The sequence below is a fragment of the Apostichopus japonicus genome, chromosome 8 (genome assembly GCF_037975245.1).
Source record: "Apostichopus japonicus isolate 1M-3 chromosome 8, ASM3797524v1, whole genome shotgun sequence".
Lineage (NCBI taxonomy): Eukaryota > Metazoa > Echinodermata > Holothuroidea > Aspidochirotida > Stichopodidae > Apostichopus > Apostichopus japonicus.
This window is the reverse complement of record NC_092568.1, coordinates 16,767,570-16,785,193: the sequence shown is the minus strand read 5'-3', so window position 1 is coordinate 16,785,193 and position 17,624 is coordinate 16,767,570. Positions and strand designations below refer to the sequence as shown.

Genomic DNA, 17,624 nt, shown 5'->3' with positions numbered 1-17,624 from the left:
ATCCAGAAGGAATTCCAATGGTTGGTAAGATACTCCATAATAAGAATTATTCCTTTCCCTACTAAGTTACATGCAAATATAAACTGCAAATGTCACTTTTTTTTTACTCTCAGAACGGGTCACATGTTGACACACCGCAGCAGAAAGCCCTACGAGTGCACGGTCGAGAACTGCAACAAATCCTACTGTGACATCAGGTCGCTACGGCGTCACTTTGAATCCCAGCATCCAGGTCTGGTGATGGAGGATAACATGAACTATACCGGAGACGAGAAAGACCCGGAACTCATCCGGGCCGAAGAAGCCGCCAGGCAGGCTCAGTCTCAGAATCAGAGCTACCAAAACGCTGCCTCTCCCGGTCAACAGAACGACTATATCGTAAATTACGCCACTTCTTCACCTCCCGGCGCCAATCAAGAGAGTGACTCCTCCTCTGGAAGTTCCTCCAGTGCTGCGCTGCAGTACCTCGCACAGGCGGCTCAGAGGGCCACCACGTTATCAACCCTGGCCAGTGTGGCTGAGGGACATACTCTGGCGTTAGCGAGCAACCAGGAACCCCCCGGCATGAACCTCAGCGAGCCACCGCCTTCCTCATCGTACGCCAGTGACATTTCCAGCCATTTTCTGTCGGCGAGTTCTCAGAATATCCCTGCTCCAATGGGGAGCATACCATCTGGTTCAACTGGGTTAACAGTGTCTGTGTCTCTCCCAAGGGAACCGGCTATGGTGCCAGGGGCAGGTCTCCATGGTTACCATCAGCCAGAGATAATGCCCTCACCGCCCAGGAAGAGCAATCAAGTGAAAGCTCCCAAGTAAGTTTTTTGGTTACTAGGATATAGGCAGGCGAGTAGGCCCATGCAGTCAGGGTGGCGTGTGTGTATGTGAGCCCTAGCGTGCAAACATGATATCTCCAGATAGGTAAATATCTGCAGTTCTCATATTTGGCATGTGGCTTCCTCATATTTAGTACAAGAACTAAATTGTTTTGGGTTGAGGTCAAGGGTCATATGTGGTCAGCAGAGGACAAAATGTAAAAACCTCAATATCGCTGTATCTCCAGATCCTGAACATCGAAGGAGCTCATCTGTGCATGGTAGAATAGCTTTATGTATTGTTAAGTTTTAAGAGAATTTGGTGTAAGTCAGAGTTCATTAAAGATCACAATGGGTCAAAACTTGAAATCCTTGTAAACGTGATATCTCCAGATGAAACCTTACTGGCTATCATACTTTTCATGTTCCTTCCCAATGATGAGTACAAGAGCCCTGTTGTCTTTGGTGGGATCAAAGGTCATTTGAGGTCAGCAGAGGACACCCTATGAAACGTTTTAAAAGCACTTTATCATAAGAACCATAACCTTGACAAAGTTACGAAACGCAGATTCTTATCAAACATAAGATTACAAATCATCAAGATATGAGAGGTATTTTCTATTGTTAGTTGCCATCTATAAATAGATGTTTGTCTTAATATAAACTACATAAGTATTTGGAGGAAAGACTAAGCTATTTGTGGGGGCTGTTTAATGAGTCAAAGTCTGTCTAAGTTTTATTATCTTTTCTTAACTTCCATTGCTCAAAGCTGTAGAAAATGTCAGTTGGTCTTTGGGGAAGCACACGTGTGTTGGTGTCACAGCTTGTTTTGTAAATAGTCTATGAGCTAAGGTTCTGTGAGCATGGGTTGTCGTTGGTACTCGTCACCCACTCAGTTACTTATTAGTTACATAATCTCAATCGACTTCCCTAGATTTTATGGGTTTGTAGTGAACATTATTGATTGAGCGCAGGTATATATTAAGGACATTCCTTTCATATCTAAACCATTGTTTGCCTTTTGTGGGCGTTTTGATATGGCAGCCTACTTCTATACTATTATTTAACCTATGTCAACTAAAAACTTTGCTCTCAATGATATGTCAATGAGAGTTAATTTTTTGTGCGCCTCTTTGGTTACGGTGCCGAAGGCTCGGTAACTTTTGCGATCATGCTGGTGTGTGTGTGTGTGTGTGTGTGTGTGTGTGGATGTGACGGCTAGCTTGTAAACACAATATGTCAACAACCATCTGTCATTGTGTCATGTTATCTCGTGGTGCAATGTTAATTAGTATACAGTGTGAACTCTTCAACTAGTATCCATGGGGTAATGTCGTACAGAACATGAGTTTTTATTTCCCCTCAAATATATTCATAGTATAAGCTTTTCTTTCTGCTGGTCTTATGATGTGTCTTTATGGTGGATCTAGTGACAACTATTAGAAGCATATCTATTTTTTGGGGGGGCATAAATCTAAGCTGTTAACCACTTCAGACAACAAAAGCAAAACAAAAAAACAAAAAAAACAATATTATTTTCTGAGATGCAATCATGCCTTCTTTGCAGTTTCACATCAACAATTTGACCCCTCATTATTTAATGCATTTGCCCTCTTCAGCATTAAGGAAAAACAAGCGTTACTGCCCTGCGAGGCAGGCTAAATTATATATATACTTGGTAATTTTATATGTAATGTACAAGTTAAATTGTGACATTTTAAACAGTTAAGTATGTTTGTTTTTCTTCTTCCTGCTTGCACAGACCAGAGAAAGAGAGGACCATGGTCAAGTGTTCAATCTGTTCCAAGACCTTCAAGAGCATGCCAGCGCTTAACGGTCACATGAGACTCCACGGGGGTTACAACAGCACACGCACTGGTACGCCACCCGGTAGTAACACAGAGCCGGGTAAAAGACAGCCCAAGTCTATACCTACTCAAGTGCCTTCCAGTTTTGCTCCCAGTAATATGGATTTCCAATCAGCAGGATACCCTCACCAGATGGTTATGCAAACTCACAACATGAACGTGCCACCTCCACAGCCGTCTAACGGACCAAACATGGTGTCGTTTGTCGGCAGGTACCCTCCCGTGGAGAACACCTACAGGCAAGGCATGTTGCCGGCAGCCCAACAGGTCATCGGAGGCGGTCTTCCAAATTCCATGCCGATGAGTCATCACCTTCTCCAGCCCCCTACCTTAATTCAAACTCACCATCCTGGAAGGCCAATCGATTATAACCTTTCCAGACAGCCTAACTTGAGTTCCAGTTACCCATCCGGTCTTTCCAGTCTAACGCAGGCGGCCATCAAGTTGGAGACGGAGGCCAAGAGCACTTGTCAGATGCCGGATAAGAGCATAGCTGCTCTGAACCTGAGCGCCTCCCGGAGAGCTGCGTCGACACCAAGCCCTCCCGACCTGGAGGCGGAGACGAGGTACCAGATACTGGAGGACCCGAAACACATCTTCGATAGGAAGAGTCCAATAGCGCCACCACATTCGTTGTACCAGATGACGAGCAGCAAAGAGAGGGACTTGGAGAGAGACGTCTTCAGAGATCCCACTCCTGTCCAAGCAAGCCCACTAAAGAGGAAGATGAGGCCCCCGTCATTGATCATACCCGCGTGGGCCACGACGGGGAACCCCGGCGGCATCATGCCCAATGCGTTCCACAGTCAGATGCGATCACCCCGGGAGATAGGGGCGGTGGGGTTCATGTACAGGACTAACAGCACCACCCCTCCTCCCTACACACCTCCACCGATGCTCAGTCCCATACGGAGCGGATCGGGATTGTACTTCAGCGCCAGTGCAACCGGAAACAACCGGGTGGCGACGCCGGCGGTCCCGGGATCCACACCCACGACTCCCAGCATGTTACAGTTTCACAGAAGAGGTAAGTGGTGTTCCCTCTGTTAATCAATGGAAGTCTTTGTCTTTCCATATGTTGTCTCATACATTTGTACATGGAGGAGCAACAAAGCTAAAAAAAAAAATCATTGCTGCTGGAATATCCGCGTTCATAATCTCTTCATAATGATTACATATGAACTGCATCCTTGACATTATAACAGAAGCCCCAAGAATATTATGATTTTACTTCTTTTTGGGGGGGGGAGGGGTGATTATCACTGCAAGAAAATTATGTAAAATAGGTGGTCATGCTGCTGAGTCGTCATGGTGATACAAAGCTGTGCTATAGATATGGTAGTACTACTCGATTAGGAATAGTGGAGTAGATCGATACATACAATGGATAGTTTAATACCAACCACAGCATTGTTACTGTGTCATTTCACTCTGTACTTCAGATGTGGTCTATTTGGTTACATTTCTTCTTCTTTTACAGCCAGTACTAGTGGTCCACCCGAGGAAACGTCTGATCTGGTATTCTCCTCAGAACCGTGAGTATACATTTGATCTCTTCTTTATTATATCTTCATGAAGCCTCCATCCCCCCCCTCATCCCTAACCCCCACTTTCCTCTCTTCTCTCACCCCTCAGAGATAGACCAACCCCTCTTTTTCTTCTTGAACCATCTTGATTATCATTCGCAGATATTTATTTGGATTTCCATTTCTGCTCAAGTTTAAACATTAACATACGTGTTAATTTGTGGAAAGTAAAGTGTGCTTCTCATTCACCTTTACTTGAAACATGCAGTTCTCACTTAAAGTGTTTCACATGCAGTGTTTACAGTATACAAAGTACATTAAAGGGATGCTCGTTTGATGCATACCCTTATATTACAACTAAGTAGCTATTTAGCATGTAAACTATCATTTTCAATGGAGTGGGTTGCCATTGTTATCTATGTATTAAGGTGAAAGTTGGATACTGTTTGAGTGTTTGTATCAGTACAAATGCTGGAAGGACATTTTCATGTGAACCATAAATCCAAGAAAATCTGTCTTTGATATTGATAGAAATCATTCAATTTTACACTTTTCTTTTCTTGTGTGACAGACATATCAATGTTGGCCCGGACTTTCAAGCAGTAATTCCAGAGCTAGGTAAGTTTTACTTCTCTTAAGCAAGTGTTTATCAAGTCGTGATAATGCCTTAAAACAAAATGACTAACTTTTGCTCACTTGATCTGTAAAAGCTGGGCTTACAAGAAGACAACATTTTCTGCTATATAGCAGGTCGTTTGATTTTTTCCTTTGGTTTTGTGTGTGTGTGCGTGTTTGGAATGAAATGTGTAGAGCTTTGAACTTCATAAAAGTAAACAGTATTTATATGAAACAGTACAGATTTGCTAATGTATAATTTCAAAGGACCCCCAGTCAGCCAAATGATTTTTAGTTTTATTTCAATATTAATCTCATATTAATGTCTGAGAAAGACACTGAGTTCATGTCAATAGAAATTCTATTAGGATTGCTTTCTTTTCATACTCTGTGCCTGACCATAAGTGCTTCAGACATGGATGTCATAAGGGTGTATGTTGAGGGAGAAAAAACACACATGAATTATGTGTCAATTTGCTTGATTTACAGGGAAGGCTTAAAAAAGGATATTCTGGGTGGCTAAAGTAGATTGCTTAACAAAATTGGTGAAAATATTTCTGAATCTAACAGAAAATCACATCCTCTTAGCCTTTTGTATCGTGAAGAAATTAATTTGTAAAATATAATCATATTTCGTGAATGCATCTGGCTACAGCAGAATGAATGATGTCATAATAGCACTTTAGATGGATGTCTTTGTTTTTCATTATAATATGTCAATCATTTGTCCACAGAGGAAAAGTATATTTCTACCAAAAAAAGATACATTTTGATGAAATTATTTAAGTACAGAGAAATTTGGTATTCTAAAGGCAAGGAACCGACTAGCTAAAGGTTCTCAATTTTGGCCACAAATGTTAGACATTCTTAAAAATTTGCCCAAAAGTTTCAAAAGGACTTTCCTGGAAGCTCCAACCATTCAGATCATGATACCCAGATACTGAGGAGTGTTGAAGTTGGTAGTTAAATGCTTCCTAGTTTTGTCAAATTGTTTCAGGGTTTCAGAAGTAGGACTGACAGTGTTTTGTCAAAGTATGTCCCTTGCAGATGTTTCTGTGACTGACCCAGTCTAAATCCTGGCAAAATATCAAATACCTATTTTACAAACTGTGCATACTAGTTGGTCCAATTCTGCATACAATTTAGTCAGTTTGTCAATTTGAAGTCAAAACGATAATAACTGAAAGATAAACAAATTCATTTGTGTCTAAAGCCTCTGAGGTGTCTTGCTTTCCTCATACCAAGCTGTCATTGCATGTTCAACCTGATGAAAAGTTAATATTGGTGTAATGTTGTCCTTCTAAGTAAAATGCTTGAAGGGGGTATCTTTTCTGAAACGGTCTTTCATTCAGATTGTTTTTGTGTTGTTTATTTGCTTCCTACGTTATTATATATATATTTATAAGATATGATATGATATGTATCTCTTTTTTCTTGTTTCATCAACAGAAAGAGGTCGTTGTTCGAAGGATGACGATGAAAGAGAAGGAACCGTCATGTGGAGCACAGAGACCAATAAACTCTATCCTGAAGTCGAAGGTGAGAATGTTTGTTCTCGCTCCTCCTCGGGAGGGAGGGGGATAGTGGTACAGGGGTGTTAGGGGAGGGAGAGGGTTTATAGGAGAGGGTTGATAGTCTATTCCCATACAGGGTCTGTTGTCTGTATCACTTACATCAGTTATGCCATACACATTTAGAGGGTTCATTGCTACAGATAGTACATTGTGCGATAATCATGTAAAAACCAGTAATTACAGCAGCATGTCTTTATTTTGGTATGCATGGTAGATGATGAAACAACCTTCGGGAGCAACATAGCTTGACATCGATTGAACTGTACCTTTAGGATATTACAACTAGCGGGTCACATGTAGGTCGTGTGACAAAAGAAAACAAATTCCTTGTTATTAAAAGCTGTTTCTTCTTTCTTTAAGTAAACCTATTGCCCAATATATTAGATATTTGTAGGAAGGAGTTGCCCGTGATCCATCTGAACACGAGGGCAGGTTTCCTGTAAGTTCTATTTTGCCCAATGACTTCATGATCCGTCCCAGAAGGAAAAACAACACTAAATTAAAAAGCAAACAAGAAATAATCCAAGGTGTTTCAGTGAGATCCTGGTTTGAGTGGGTTTGTTATGCCTGTGCTGTTTGTGTTGCACCATTGCACACATTCCATGTATGTTATCAGTGAGATTTAATTATGTTTTTCTTTTCTCAGTGCACTATTTCCTTGACCTTGCCTGCACACCTACGCTTCCGGGTGGAGCACGCAACACTGAGTTTGCTCACCATTGCCTCCAACATGCAAAAGGGGATATTGAGGTGAGGAGAGCTCTTTGAATATTTCAACCGCTATTTGAAAATATCAAATTATGTTTTCTTAATTTTTTTTTTTTATCCTGAACAGTTTTTTCCCAAGCCATAATTTTACAAAGAATAGATGGTTTGACATGTTTTGAGTTGTTATCATATATTTCCTTCCCCATTATATCTCAGTACTGGTCTTTATTTTTTTTTTCTTTCATATTTTAAAATATATTTTGCTGAATCATGGTTGTATTGATTTTGGTTTTTCACATAGATCGCTCTTATGATGTTACTGAACCAGAAGCCATTGTTGCCAAAGAATGTGCATGTTAACGGTTATAGATACGACTGTAAGTAAACTACCCCTTAACTTAAAAGAGTCATCATGTTTCCCTTACAAATTGCATTAATGTCGTCAATATTACGGAAAGCGTCTTAAACCAAAGACAGCAGCTTTAAAAGTAAACAGCTCCCAAGTGGAAGCTCATATTTTGTACCCGGCTTGCTCAGTTATCCAAGATGTCTTATCAGTGACACAGTAATACAGTAGTGAAAGTTTTCCACTGTGGATCTTTCTAATCTGATTAGATGTTTTAATCTCGACCCTTGCAACTCTTTGTAATCACTATGTTCATCTTTTTTTAAGTGTTACTTGGTTGATGGGACATTTACAGTGTAACAGTGTAAAGGATATCCAACAACCTGAGATGAGAGATGGAACTTTTCAGTCTGTACCCTCATGACAGCAATGTGATCTGACGGAGTTGTGAAATTGGGGAGTGGGTGGGGGAGGGGGGGGTGGGGGAGTGATTGGGGGTGTTACATTGTATTCAGTATATACCAGTTTGTAGAATGCCTATGTACTACCATTGTTCCTAACTGCTATGATGATGATGATGGTTTACAGTCGTTGATCATCGACGTCATGAACCATTTGTCATGTTACTATATATATGTGTAGCTCACTTTTTCAAAACAGTCAAGTATAATAATGTCATCTTGCATTTGAATAGTTGCAACCCCGTGGTCGCAGAGCGAGAGGAAGGCTTTCAGAGACATGTACAAAGCCAAGGGAAAAGACTTCCATGAAATACAGAAAGGAGTGAGTAACATTAAACCACTAGATCTTGCTTTATGGTGTCGTCATACAATCTGTTTACTACAAAGAAGGAATGTTCAGACAGACGCCATGAATTAGTGACAGAACATGCCATACAACTGACTGCCTCATTTGCAAAATGGGGATATTTAAAAAGATAAATTAAAAGAGAATTGAGAAAATTCTGTGCTTTCGTTTTCTTTCACCCTCTACAAACATGAAGAATGCCCAAATAAAGAGACAACTTTTGTTTTCCAAAGTCACTGTGTTAATTTATGTATATATATATTTACATATTGATATATATGTAGATATAGATGTATATATATATTTTCTTGTTGTTAATGATTTTTTTGTGCCACAAATCTCAGTGCAATTGTGATTACTTCATACAGAGTGAGACTGTTATTCATGAGAACTCTTGGTTTGATAGTTTTGCAGGATATTTTCACGTAAAGCCAAACAAATAAACGGTTATTCGCCATTTCTGGTTTCCTCAAAAATTTAACTTTTTGTTTACAAATATAGATTGCGAGTAAGTCAGCTAAAGACTGCATCGAGTACTACTATTTCTGGAAGAAGCTGTATCCTTACAACGCAGACATGCAGAAGTTCTGTCACCACAGCGGTCTCAATCCCAACGAAGAGATGAGAAAACAGGAATGTGTGAGTAACAAATTATATACTTCAAGTTTTGAGATGGGGACTTTTCTTAACAGCAAATATTTTTGATGCTGAGAAATAAAAAAAAGGAATATTTATTATTCTCTTTTGACCTGGTCATCTTGTAATGATTGTGCAAAGGGCTGAAAATAGTTGCCTTATGTTTTTACTGGAAACAGTTTATGTAGAATTCTTTAGACCTTGTCTGTAGAGCTATGCAGACCTCTTTAGCAAGTTTATACTTTTGAAGCACATGATGGAGATAATAAAAAAACAAAAAAAACAAGTACACTCGTTTGAAATTGGCGACACCAATTAAGCTTATCTTCTGATATGACAGCTTGTTTCATTTCTAAGTTGAAACAATATCCATTTGTTTTCCTGAATTTGACACTCACCACCTTTGCGTGATTTTGGATTCGTAGATGTAATCTGTAATGAAGCAAAATGGTTATCTTTTCTCCTCAGGATTTATTTCCAGACGAGACATTCTTGGATTATATTCCCCTCAAAGAGTATCGTTCTGATAAATATGGAGGAATCACCAACAACGATCCACCCAGCAAACCGGTAGCGTCCAAGCCAGCCAACTCATCCGATAAAGGCTCTGGGAAAAGTGATGGTCCTTTTCTGTGCAGTTATCCAAACTGTCAAGCAGTAAGTATCAGATGTGCACTGTAGAAACTTGGCCAATCCAAACAAATTGGGTTGAAATCAATTTAAAGTTAAGGTAAATATCTTGACAAGTCTTACAAACAGTGGATATACGTCCATTGTAATAACAAATCAAGTCAATGACTGAAGTCAACTCGATTCACATCACATTTTTTATAGTGACATGGCTATAACCTTTGTTCATAGAAAATATTGATGTTGTAGATCGGTACTATGGAGACTTGAACAGCAGTCATAGTGGCGAGTTAATCCTGCGTTCTGGCGAGTAGACTTTTAGTCACGGTCGCCAAATAGCCATGAAAATTTAAAAACATTTGTCAGGATTGAAAACCTTTAAAACATGATTTCTCCTGGTAAAAGTCATAGATACTTTTCATAGGCTACATGGTGTAACGGTATGGATTTGCCATATTTAGTACGAGAATCCTGTTGCTTGTGAGGTCCAATCTCATTAGGGGTCAGCAGAGGTCAAATTCTGAAATCCTTTTATGTGATATCTAACGATGGGTATCGTGGACACTTCTCATACTTAGTGTGTGGATGCATCACATTGAGTACAAGATCCCTATTGTTTTTGGTGGAGGTGTGTATTGCCATGTACAGTAGACTGACCTGTGTTTACCATGCCATAGTGTACTGGTACATTAACATAGTGGTTCGGGCCATTTATATTGTAACAGCTATTTCTGGTTTACAAGCAGACGTCTAGTGCAATGAAGGCATCAAAACCTCAATGCGTTATGCATTCTGGTCTGTGCAGTTATCCAAACTGTCGAGCAGTAAGTATCAGATGTGCACTGTAGAAACTTGGCCAATCCAATCTGGGTTGAAATCAATTTAAAGTTAAGGTAAATATCTTGACAAGTCTTACAAACAGTGGATATATGTCCATCGAAATAACACATCAAGTCAATGACTGAAGTCAACTCAAGTCACAGTTTTTATAGTAACATGACTCCACTCCAGTTGGGATGCTGCATGGCTTGCCTTGACTCAAGTCACCACTGAAAAATGACTTAAAGTTGACTCAGACTGGATGTTCCTCTGACTTGAGAGACTTTAGTCAACGTATTAAAGGGACTAGAATTTTGTTTATGAAGTTGAAAGATTATGTCAGTGCCACAGCTTTACCCAACAACGGAAAATAAGCCATAGATGTAGTGACAGAAATTGTTTCAATATTTTTGTACTTGTAGAAATGAGATGTCCGTTCTGGTGGCAGACTTCTTGTGTCAGCCAATTATGACAAATTTGACAAAACTGCTAAGATCTCTAGCGAGTAAAGTGGTTCTTTTCTAGAACAATTGGGTCGATTATACTGATCTCACTGACAGTTTTGTGTTCATAAACCTTTGCCTAAATATGATTTAGAAGAATTTTTTGAAGAGTTAGTTCCCACGTAGCAGTTCCTGTGATATAACATGCTGCAAGACATATTGGCAAAGCGTGTTCTGCATAATCTGTCAAGGCAAGTAACCACTGGGCGGTTCTTCACTCTGGTTTATTATTTTTGTTTCCTGTAGTCATTCAAGTCCAGACAAGCGCTCAATGGACACATTAGAGTCCACGGGGGCCTCTACAAAGGTGACAAAGCACCCCCCAAGCCCAAAGCTAGAATCCCGTCGGCATCAGATTCTTCGGAGGAAGATGAAGAAGAGGAGGAGGAGGAGAGGCAATCCTCTGGAAATGAAAGTGCATCCTCATCAGATGATATGTCTAATGATGATAATGTCATCTACCCTTGTAAGATCTGTGGCAAGTAAGTCAGAGATGCTGTTTCAGCTGGCTTTCAATCACTTTTCATAACTGAAGACAATCAATTTCAAGTTATTTTTTATGAGCCTAACTGAATACTCAATTAGGCTGATTTCGGTGAGATTAATTTCCCTGCTTTAGACTACTGTTTGGAATAGTCAGTCTCCATATACAGTACCCAATCAAGTCTAACATGCATCTGTTGCCTGTAGTAGTAGTAGTAGTAAATACTGCGGTGTCCTCTATTTGTAGAGAGATGCCAGAAACCCTTAATGCTTCGATCTAAGCATGTGAGGAAATCCCTCATCCCTTTGAAGTAGGCTTAGATTACGTGACAGATTATATCAGGAGCAAACAGTCAGGTGACAGTTCCTGCTAGCCAATTATGTCACTATATGTCAAAAAGGGGTCAGGTGATTCAAATAAGCTGGTTACTGTCTCCCCCATACAGGTAAATAATACAGAAACTCTTGTCAAAGACTGACTCTTGAAATCAAATTTGACTGGGCTTTTTATCTTACAATGTGAAGTGACTCTATACAGAGCTTTGCTGCCAACAACACTGTAGTAGCTGAAAGTAGCATGTTGAGCTGTTACACCTTAAGGATGCAGTAGCAGTCAGGCAGCAAGTCTTGAGTCATACAGTCACATTGTGATTGTGATAGTGTCACATTGTGATGAATGGTTAGTTGCATTGACAGTGATATTGCAGAGTTTCATAATGCAACAGTTAATGTTAAACTTTAAACAGCTGTTTTTCTGTCAGCTGATTGTGTTTGCAAATATTGTGCTAATTCTGTTAGTGAATGGATCACTTATTTGTCTCATTACTGAGATAGTGTTGCGCAATATGTTGGGCTCTCATATTCCATACTTCCTCAGGAATGTCTGTATGCCTAAATCTCTAAGTGGAACCGTTTGTTGTTGTTGAACAGTAGCAAAGAAAAAGGTGGGACATGTGGGTCTTTCATGGGTGTTGCCTGTTTCTGTTATGGTACTTGTTGCAAAATGATGTTCTTCAGGATGTGTTTTCTGGGGAGGTTCTTTTTTTTTGGTGGGGGGGGAGGGGGTTTGTTTATTTTTCTATCCATTTTGGATTTGTTTATATAAGAATAAAATGTTGTGGATTACCATCTAATTAGCTGACAAAGTATCTCAACCTTTAAATTTGTCAGAATAATTTAGAAGGCATAGTCAAATTTATTATCTAACAAAGTTATCATCTGAATCTTTCATTCACCATACAAAGGCAGCCAAACTTTCAATTGTTTGGTCTAGATTGGTTTCTTTTGAGAAACAAATAAAGAAAATGAAAAACCAGAAGGCTGTATTCTTATCGACCGTGATCATCAATAGCATTGTTTACGTTCCAGCTGTCGTTGGTTCATTATTCCAAATTTTCTGAGGGCTTCTAGTACTCATATAAGTTAGGTATTAACACTAGTTTCGTCTTTCTATACTTTGGTGTCTCCGGCAGGGAGTTCCCCAAGATAAAGAGTCGCAGCGCCCACATGAAGAGTCACCGTAAGGTCCCCGAGAAGGAACCGGAAATCCCCACCATGAGGGTCCCCATGGACAATCTAGAAGAGAAACCAAGGCCCAGCTTCAGCAGCAGCCTATCGGACGGAGAAGTGGACGACTACGACCTGGGATGGGAGTCGGAGAGCTCGAGCAACAACGGAAATATGGACGAGAGTATGAGCTCAGACGGCGGTGAGACGTCAGATTAAGAACAATCGTTGGGGTTTAATTAATGAACTGAAATAACACACTTTAAAGAGAAGGAAAGGGGTTGATGGCTATGAGCCAGGCAGGAACAGTTATCCTAAGAATGGTCTGGGGGAGTCAAAACAGCGAGAACTTTTGGGGTTCGGGAAGAGAGAAAGAATATCTGGAAAGATGCGAAGAAAAGCCAAAATTTTATAGAAGGAACAGGGACGTGAGGGTAAACAGTTTCATATATCAAGACCTGCTTGGGAGCGAAAAAGGAAGAAATGTCTTAAAAAGGGCTAAAAGGAGGGAAAAAGTGATTGGAAGAAGGAATGTCATGCCAGGAAGACCAGTAACTGAAATGAGGAGAGTTAATGAGTGGGATGTTATGGAGGATGGGGATGAGGTGTAGGAGGGGGATGAGGAGGAAGATGAAGAAAGAGTAGTAATGAAGAGTTTTAGGAAGATCTCGATTGTTTTAAAACACTTTTTAGTTAATCACAAAGAGCTAAAAAAAAATAAATAGATCGTCGAACATGAGTGACCTAAAATATAAAGAAAGAAGAGAATAGGAGAGAAACGGATGAATAGCTAAAGATGGACAGCAGTAAATATCATGAGAACAGTGAAATGAGAAAGCAGTGAAAACAAAACCCTGGCTATCACAGCCTTGAGGGTGTTAGCCGCGATGGTTAGCCGTGTGAAAAATGCAGTGATATATCTGTAAGCGACAGGAGATCTGTTTAGAAAAGTCCATGCATGAGCAGCAGTTGATATCAGAAAGTGTATAATAAAATGAAATACTACATTATGATTTATAGTTCGTGGTAGATCACCATTTTAAAAAACGGGTATTTAGGAGAAAGCAGGAAAGAGTTTATAGTGTTGTCATTGTGTTTGAGAGATTGACAAGGTTTTAGGATGAGCTTGAAGCACACAGAAAATATAGATTAGAGTAGCGAGTCCTCCAGTCGTAACTGTCACCTTTTAAGAAATTGATATCAAGAACTTGTCAGGTTGTGAACGAGTTCAGTCATTGGCTCGTAAAGGTATCCCTGAATTTGACTTATTTCAACAATGCAGTTTACAATAAACTATTGAATATATGGTTAGGTCGTGGAGGTGTTCGTCTTTACAGGTTATTGTTCAGACTAATTTTCAGACATTTAGCTTTCAAACTAAATCTTAAATATTTAGCTTTTTCAGACTAAAATCTTAAATATGTAGTTTTTCAGACTAAATGTCAAATATTTAGTTTTTCAGACGAGATAAAAATGTCAAACATTTAATTTTCATGCTACAAATTCCAACAAAGTTAACATGATTTGAAGGACATTCTCACACAGAGTTCAATTCACCGTTCTTAGTCGATTTCAAAACCGTGTAAGTAGCTTTAGAGAGGACATTTATTTGTAACCATATTTATGCGATTTAGGACTTTTAAATAATACATGAGAAGAAGCTGCTGGAATATAACACCCTCTGATTGGCAAAAATGAAATGCTTTATACACAGATATTTGAGAGTTATGTTTTTCAGACAAATGAGTTACGTAATGTTAAATTTTCTATAGAAATCATCCAGGTTATTAAATCTTTTGTTTTTTGCCAAGTTAGTTGTGAGCATTTTGTGGTTGTTTTTTGTTTGAGATGCAGCTTGCAGGATTATCAGTGCCTTGCACCAGACGGTCTGTCATTAGTATTACTGGTAGTGCTTTACATAACGTGTGTACATTCTTTTAAAATTTAGATATTGCCTTCAGACTCTGTGAGACGAGAATCCTGCACAATCTGCTTAAGCCAGCGAAAAAATAAAACGAAACATATTTCTACTTGAGGAAGAAATAGGTCGGGTTTCTCATTCCCTCGTCGATAACTTCTCACTTGCATTATCAACAAGGAAATAATCCTTTTATTTCTAGTGTTGTTAGCAACAACATGTTTCCTTCTTTCTTTTTCCCCCATTTTATTTCTATTTCAATGAATGCACTGGTTTTTGTGTATTTGTAAATTTGAGGAGAATATTGACCATATTTGTTAAAATGATTTATACTATTTTATGATATGAAAAAAGAAGAAGATATTTGAACTGTACCTTTAAGAACCATATTTTTCAGCTAAGATATACTTAAACATAAATTCAGATTTAAGACACTTTAACAAAAATTAAAATGTACAGTTTAAAGAATTGAAACAAATTTTGTGCTCTTTGGTAAATATTCATAGTTTGAGTTTTAACAAGACAGAGAATACATATTATGTACAAACGGGAAAAAACGACAGTTAACAGCAAGCTGTATTTAGAAATATACCGGTAGTGTTACGATAGCGTGTAGAGATTAATGTGTACAGTGAAGGCTAATTATATTTCTTTTTTTGTATAAGAACATGTAATATGTCTTAATTTTCATTTATCTGAAGGGTTGTCTATATTGACCTTCCCTTTTTTTTCTTCTTCTTTTTTGTACAGAAAATCTTTTTTTTTTTTTTTTTTTCACTTTTATACCTTTTGTTACCAATAGCTGTTTAAGTGTGATTTGTTTTTCCCCCCTAGTAGATTTTTTAATAATGACCCGTCGGGATGTGCAATATTATCGGTGTGTGTGTGTTTGTGCGAGGAGGAACAGTGTGCGACCATGACGACGAAGGAGTAATCTGGTCTACGTGAAGAAAAACGTGCGTAAAGGAATAAAGTGAATGCCAATCTAAGATTGAAATGAAAAAAGAAGGAAATGACACAGTGAAGCAATATCAGGGATAACTGCAAAAATAAGTAACGGCCTCCCGACAGAACAGAAATGGAAAAAATGAGAACTGTAATTTCTGTGTAACAACAGATTTAAAAGTAGCTGGAAATCTACCTCAACATCCTTAAAAGACTGCAGGGCAGGAAACTGTTATGTCAATGTCAACGCGTCTAGATCCTGTCACTACTCAAACCAGTGCTTGCCCACCCCCCCCTCCCTCCCCCAAAAAAGGAATGGTAAGTAAATTACAAACATAGGGCAGCAGTAAGTCAGGCCAGAAGAGCAATTGTGATTGATATCAAAAATCACTTCTACTTTATCCAGCAGTTTAGCTGTTTCAAGTGATTGCGCTAAGTGGGGGGGGGCAGGGTTTGGACTGTTATTTTGTATTTTAGAATGGAAGATGAGAACTGAAAATCTGCTGTTTTGAAATGAAACAAAAATTGCCTCGTTGCTATTCACTTATACAATTGTAATAATATTGATAAGGTCAACACTGGTTCCTTTGTCTGTTCTGTATTAATATTATTAGTAGTATATTTACAACTATTTAGAATATTATAATTATGATTATGGTTTCATATTTCTCGAGTCTAAGAGTTATTCTGAAGTTTTATCCTCACTATTACAAGATTTATTTATGTATGAAGCTAATTCCTAAAGATGTTGCTACACTGTAAATATCACAGATTTTCCTTTTTTTTCACCCACTTTCAATTTGTAAAGAGTTACTCTCTAAATTAACCAGACAAAATATAATGCTTGCTTAACCAAAAGAAACAAATGTCATCTCATTTCTGCTGTATTTGTATTGAGTAAGGAGCTCTCACACAAATCCCAAATTCAGATTGCCCCAGTATCCCAGGGAACATTTATCAACAGTGACCTAGAATTTGAAAGATGTTTCTGACCACGAGTTTCTCAGGTTGTATACATGTGGAAATGTTGTGTGGCACTAAATTGTAAAGTTTAACACCTTGGGAATCCTTGCTGAACTTTATGCAAAATAAAGTTTTGTGATGGGGACACTGGATTATACACTTCACTATGCAGATCTTAATGAGTTTGCGGTTGGTGCTGTTTTTGGTGGACGTCCAAGGTCATTTGAGATAGTCAGTGATCAAAATTTGAAACCTTGTAACAAAGCTAATTCATTAACGCTTAGTCTGTTACTTGCATGGTAGGTGTCAAACTTATGAGTTCTACCTTGCTAGTAGTTTGGTGGCGGTCACAGGTCATTTGGGGTCAGTATGAGAAATCTGCAAAATCTTTTTGAAAGACAATCCAAACATTTAAAAAACAATCAAAAACAATTTTGAAAGACAAATCCCACTTCCACCTAAACAAGTCTTGCTCTGTTGAGAGATACCCTGGCTGTGACGTCACAGTGCCAAAAGGACGAGAAAACCAATACTCTGTTTTTTTTGTTTTTCATATTTGTTTCATATTTCATATGGTTTCATATTTTTTTCATATTTCTCATATCTGGGTTTTTTTCATATTCACAAAGATGACAAACAGTGAAAATACTGAAATTAATGTCATTATGAGACCATGTCAAAAAACTTCAATATTCTAGATTCAGTACTTTACAAAACAGCAAATTAAAAAAAAAAGGAAACCATTAAAAATTCCTGCAGATGTGGCTCAATGTCATCATATTTAGACTTGCTATATTCTGCAGCTTGGGGTGTGACGAAACATTAAATCTGTGATATGATTTCCTTAAGCTGTTTGATAAAGTTTTTCATCACAGTTATCAATATCTGATGAGGGTTGGATTTGTGTCTCCTTTACTGTCCATTCTGCTCTTCCTTGTGTTTTTGGAGGCCAATATTAACATATC

At 38.7% G+C, this 17,624-nt stretch overlaps 2 protein-coding genes across 3 annotated transcripts in view; both read left to right on the top strand.

The window, feature by feature from the left end:
- Positions 1–15,830, top strand: part of LOC139970756 (transcriptional-regulating factor 1-like) — a 79,923-nt gene extending 64,093 nt beyond the window's left edge. For both annotated transcript variants that reach the window (XM_071976716.1, XM_071976717.1), the window contains 12 exons: positions 114–812; positions 2,575–3,707; positions 4,161–4,215; positions 4,778–4,824; positions 6,271–6,360; positions 7,042–7,145; positions 7,405–7,480; positions 8,144–8,232; positions 8,758–8,895; positions 9,361–9,549; positions 11,091–11,326; positions 12,800–15,830. In XM_071976716.1, the coding sequence (XP_071832817.1) occupies positions 114–812; positions 2,575–3,707; positions 4,161–4,215; positions 4,778–4,824; positions 6,271–6,360; positions 7,042–7,145; positions 7,405–7,480; positions 8,144–8,232; positions 8,758–8,895; positions 9,361–9,549; positions 11,091–11,326; positions 12,800–13,052 (3,109 nt within the window). In that variant the 3' untranslated portion in view covers positions 13,053–15,830. The remainder of the gene's footprint in view (positions 1–113; positions 813–2,574; positions 3,708–4,160; positions 4,216–4,777; positions 4,825–6,270; positions 6,361–7,041; positions 7,146–7,404; positions 7,481–8,143; positions 8,233–8,757; positions 8,896–9,360; positions 9,550–11,090; positions 11,327–12,799) is intronic.
- LOC139970759 (tRNA (adenine(58)-N(1))-methyltransferase non-catalytic subunit TRM6-like) overlaps positions 1–17,624 on the top strand; it is a 244,428-nt gene that overhangs the window by 145,131 nt on the left and 81,673 nt on the right. The gene's annotated exons all lie outside the window — the stretch shown is intronic.